The following is a 5511-nucleotide window of genomic DNA, read 5'->3' as shown; positions in this document are numbered from 1 at the left end:
CCTTATTTTCTGTGTCTCCCGAATTACTTCAAGGATCTTTTTTTTTTTTGGTCCAGGTTTACGTGAAATCATACTTAATAGCCATATAGTACTTGTGTATAGGAAGATATACAGTGACTCATGGGCCATTTTCAGGTATGTGCTGTATCCGGTGCATATCTATTGGATGGAGAGTGGAACTGGGAGGACCAACGGGCAGAAAAAATCACTTCTGAGGCAACTGATGAGTTGTTGCCACTGAGGTGCACCTTCCTTAGCGCTGTCCAGGAAAGAACACATCATGCCAGGATTCACCCCACTCCTGTGGTGCGCTCCGTTGAACAAATGCACGCATACGAAATATTATTTTATTAGATATGTTCTCAACATGGCAAAATTATACAGGTTCTTTTGTCTTTCTCATATGAGAAGATTTCTGTGGAGACCTCTCAGATAATAGAAGAAATGACTTCTTAGGAGCTGCTAAGGGTCTATCCCCATGCATATATCCAGATAATTCACATAAAGCCCTTAGCTCAGTGCCTGACATATAGTAAGTGCTTGATACATTTCAGCTAATAACAATAACAGCAGCAGCAGCAGCAGCAACATAATAAAAATCTGCCTAGCTGGAGAGGGCTAATGAGAGAGGAAATATGCTTCTTCCCACTCTAGTGCATCTTTTGTAGGGTTACCAGTTTTCTCCCTAAAAATACAAGCATGATCCTATTTCTTTGTACAATCTTCTGTTGGCTCATCCACTAGGATACTATCTAAACTCCTTCCTTGGCCCCAACCTCCCTCTCTAGCTTTAGCTCTTGCTGTCCAGGCTACTCCATCCCCCTACATTCTGTCTACTAGCATTTTACAGCTTAACCTGGGCACACCTTGCTCTCATATGTCATGATCTTCACAGCCTATTCTTCTGCCTGGATATTCCCCACCCCCTTCTTCTACTTATCTTTTAAGACCCAGAACAAATGTTGCCTCCTATATAATAAGTTCTTCCCAGTATCTTTAGGAAGTTAATCACCTCACCCGCCTCTCTACTCTCACTGCACTTTGGTTGTACCTCAAAAGTCATACTGACTGTGCCATGTTGTAATTTACCTGTTATGTCTATTTCTTCTCCAAGAGCCTCTGAGCTTGCAGAGAAAAGGAGTTATACCTTATCCATCTGAATTCACCTGTGGTCAAAAGAAAGAATGAGTCATCGAGAGTACTGTTAATTAAGAATTTGAAGGTTGGATTCTCATTAACCACTTTCATCCACTCAAGTCTCTAATTCTTATAGGCAAAATAATTATAACTTAAGAGAAAGGAGGAAAAAATATTAAGAGGGAGAGGACTCGTTATTTCAGAGCCCACACAATTTATCTCTGATTTCCAACAGGTGAAAGATGAGGATGAGTTTGACAGGGGACATGGGGTCAGAAAGCATGTGATGAGGCATATCCATCTATGATTCTAAAAGATCCTGGCTCCTTGGTGACATAAGAGAAAGATGACATTGTGTGTATCATGGAAGGAGGTTTTCACATATGAACCCTTAGCAGGCAGCAAACTGGTTGAAGAATATTCATTATGGACTGAGCAGTGATCACCACCTAGCATGTGTTGTTTAAGAATCCATCGCATGAATGATCTTGCTTACCATGTGGACCCCCGTACAATATAACGTGACTAAGAGTGTGGGCTCTAGAGTCAGATTGCCTTGATTTGAATCCTGACTCAGCCACTTACCAAGTGTGTGGCCTTGGGCAAGTTCCATCACCAATCTTGACTCAGTTTTCTCATCTGTAAAATGAGAATAGCAATATTGGTCACCTCACAGTTTTGTTGTGAGGATTTAAAGAGTTTAACCATGTAGAACAGTGTCTGGCAAATGGTAAACATTCAATAAATGTCAGCACTTTAATTTATTACTTCCTTTTTCGATGTGGCCCAAGGCTTTCTCACTGTTCATGTTTGGATATGGACTGAAACTTAAGCCTAACAGACAGCATTCAGGTAAATGGCTTGCCTCTTCCCCGCTTCTCCAGGGAAGGAGACTGAATGGATGGATATATGTAGGAGAAGTCAAAACAAGGCCAGACCGGAAAGGAATAAGGTACCATAGATAACTGCATGTATCATTAAAGGGTGAAGTAGAACTGGCTATATTCTTTCCTTTTTAGGAAATAACTGGTTTATGTGGGTTTTTTTGTTTGTTTTTTGTTGTTGTTTTTTTGTGTTTTTTTGTTGTTGTTTGTTTGTTTTGGCGAAATGTATTTCTGCTTTATATTTATATTGCAGAGCATTTTTCTTGAGGAGAATAAGAGTGACAAAAACAATAACAAAGCCATATTTTATAAAAAAAAATTTATAGTTTAAAATAGGCTTTGTTTTCTTGGGGGCATTGGAAGTGCATTGCCTTTTATAAAGGGCGGGTGGTCTCCAGCTCCCCACCTATAAAAACAATTCAAATAAGTTTGTAGCAATTTTTTTTTTAAATTCTCTTTAACTAAACTGAAGTGGTTTAAATTAAACCCAGGCAAAATTGACTTTTCTTGTCCATGGAGAACTGAAATAGAATATTTCAATTCTAGAGGGGTTTTTTGTTTGTTTGTTTGTTTGTTTTCATTATTTTCTTCACTCATTACACTCTCTCAGCTGAGCAAGTGGTTTCGTCCCACTTGTTTGGGTGCTGGAGTTATTATAGCTCTTTTTCCTAACATGGCAAAGAGACTCTTTTAGACGTGGCTTTGAATTTATGTGTTCTGTTCATCTAGTTAAGTCTCAAGCAAATTGAAACAATTTTAGTTTAATAGTCAAATCCTCACTGGGACCTAGTCTCATTAGAAGGCACCACTGGTTAGTAGCACATACTTTGTAGCCATGTTTTCCCCCCCTATTCCAGATCTGCAAGGCAGCAGACCTATGTGGTGGAAACCGACAGATGATGCTTTGAATTGCTCTTTACAAATGATCTCATAGCAGGTGGAAGGATGCTATGGCTGGTTGTTTTCCTCAGCTGGAGACCCACAGTCTGCACCTGTGAAGAATCAAATGGTGTGCCCTCTGAGTGCAGCCGCTGCCAGGGTGGCTGGGAAATCCTGTGCCCTCTGCCTTGTTTTCCTAACTAGCTGGGATATGCTGGCCAAACACCAGGGCGTATTTTATTACATCCTTTCTGGGCTCAGAGTCATGGACACTTTTCACGTTTAGAAGTGACACACATCTTGTGCAGGTCGCGTTTCTGTGACATCCGGCAGGCCTTCCACAACAACACTTACAGGAGGAAAAGGAAAAGAATGACAAGGGCGACTGAGGACCACACGACCGTCCTCATCCTGACTGTGGAAAACATCCTGAGAAATTGGGGCTGGGTCAACGGTTTGTGCCTTTAACTTGTAAATCAAGACTAAAGAATTTGGGAGCAGTTCTACAACAGGAAGGATCTGTGACTTAAGAACCACAATTTCCCCCAAAATGGTAAAGTTAGTTAAAACTTTGATAGGCTCCATGACTTTGGCGATTTGTTTGCTCAAGCCTTAGTTGGTGCCAATCGACTGCTACTTAATCCTACAGAAAGAATTGTTATCAATTAGGGATGATTTTTTAATCCCAAAATTAAAATAGCTTTATTGTTTTTATATTGTAAGGTTACATGCCAATCGTAAATAATACTATAAATAAATCTCTTGCACAGAGTAAAGACAACAAAAACAGAAAATCTTTGAATATATACATAATATGCTTTCAAATAACTGCTGATATTCTATATCCTCCCTTCTTCAATGACATAGGGTTGAACTGCTAATTCTTTTTGGGTGCAAGACCAGGGCTGGAGACACTAAGAGGAGATGGGGACACTGTGATGGGGGGACACTGAGAGGAGAAAGACATAGTCCTTGTCCTAGAAAAACTCACAGTGAATGAGGATGAGGGAGATGTATAAGCAAGTGATTCAAATTTAATTTGGTGCCTGTTACTCATGATTTCTGGACTGGATCAAGAAGGAAGCACATAACCCTGCATAGGGGAGTCGGGGAATGTGGTATAAAGTGGGCTTGTCAGATGATGGGATTATGTCATGGGAGGACGAGAAGGAATCCATGAGAGCAAGGGCAAGCAGTTGGGGAAGGACCCAGAGTCTTCTGGATATTGAAGAGTTTCAAGCGCCTGGAGTATTGAATGGCAAGGGAGAAAGATGAAGCTGGAAGGTAGACTGGGTACAGATTACAAAAACTCCTCACTGAGTAATAGACACTTCCTACCTTCTTCCTTCTCTCTCTAAATTTATTCACTGCCAGAGCCCAGGTGACCTGGGAACAGTATTTTGTTTCTCTTCATGATGGAGAAAAGTAAATGAATACTATGTACTTCCGTTCCCAAGATACCAAGCCTGGGAAAAGGACAAACAGTCTCCACAAATAGTTGCAAACATAGAGTAGTAAATAATGGTTATAAAAGTTAGATGTTGCAACAATTTTCAGCAATGTCTTGTAATTATCAACTATAATTGAGGCTAACCAAATCCACAAAGGACTCTCAGGTCCTCTGTGAGCAGGCTGAGGCCTCTGCCTGGCGGGCTTCCCAGTCAGATTGTCCCCACAGATCTGATCTTTTTTTCTTCAAAGGGGCACCATCTGACTTTCTTACAGCAAAATCCGTGAGAGAAGTGTGTGCTTGCCCCCAAGAAAAGCAGAACGTTTCTACATAGTGACTGCCCCCTTCCAGCCTTGGGCTCAAGAAATGAATGAATCCAGGACAATTGGCCATTGGCTACAGGGAGACTGAGAGAGTGAAGTAGTTGCTAATTCCAGCTCAAATCCTGCTGCTCTCTCACAAGGACAGCAGCAATGCTTGCCCACCCCCACCATCACCACCATGGCCCTCAGACTTAAATCACTTGGTATAAGTCTGCTACTTCCAACTTCCAGCACCACCATTTCTTTGCCTACGACTTTCCCCAACTTCACAAGCCACTCTGCTAACAGTCATAGCAGGATAGATGCCAGCAGTCCTCCACCAGCGATGGGGGATTTATGAGATAACGTTTCCCCAGCATTTCCAGGCGCCCTTTCTGAGCCACTTTCCTTCTCTGCCAAACTCTTCTCCTCCCGCAATGGTCTCCTGCAGTTTCCAAATAGATGATTTGCACTTAAATCTTCTCAGGGTGTGTCTGTTTCTGGAGAGTCTAATCCAATGAGGAAGCATTTCCATACCTCCCCAGGCCATGACAATCTCCTCTGCTCTGACCCTTTGATAGTGTATATCTGTAACCTGGAGTTCAGCACCTGATTTTCTTCTGGTCACATTTGCTTTCATTCATTCATTCATTCATTTATTCAGTGTACGAATACATACACTCCCAACCCCCTCTAAGCATTCACAAGGAAAGAACCATGCCTTACGCTCCCTGCACCACTCATCCCGGTAATGAGCTTATATATCGCAAGTGGCCCACAGATATTTGCCAACCAGCTGTTCTGTAGAGATTGGAACTTAACCGAGCATCGGCATTTTGTACTAGTAAATGACAGCTGA

At 41.7% G+C, this 5511-nt stretch overlaps 1 protein-coding gene across 13 annotated transcripts in view; it reads left to right on the top strand.

Annotated features, from left to right (window-relative positions):
• VEPH1 (ventricular zone expressed PH domain containing 1) overlaps positions 1–5511 on the top strand; it is a 190073-nt gene that overhangs the window by 74577 nt on the left and 109985 nt on the right. The window contains exons 7-8 of one of the 13 annotated variants that reach the window (XR_002777565.1): positions 1373–2089; positions 2879–3689. The exons of 11 other annotated variants lie outside the window; for them this stretch is intronic. Coding sequence is in view for 1 of the 2 variants with exons in the window: in XM_023524392.1 (XP_023380160.1) it covers positions 1373–1444 (72 nt within the window). In the remaining variant the exon portion in view is untranslated. Of the gene's footprint in view, positions 1–1372; positions 2188–2878; positions 3690–5511 lie in introns of those variants that run through there. One more of the 13 variants, XM_023524392.1, reaches the window with a different exon arrangement.

The sequence above is a fragment of the Pteropus vampyrus genome, unplaced genomic scaffold, assembly GCF_000151845.1.
Source record: "Pteropus vampyrus isolate Shadow unplaced genomic scaffold, Pvam_2.0 Scaffold12, whole genome shotgun sequence".
Classification (NCBI taxonomy): domain Eukaryota; kingdom Metazoa; phylum Chordata; class Mammalia; order Chiroptera; family Pteropodidae; genus Pteropus; species Pteropus vampyrus.
The sequence above is the reverse complement of the archived record's forward strand: the minus strand, read 5'-3'. Positions and strand labels throughout refer to the sequence as shown.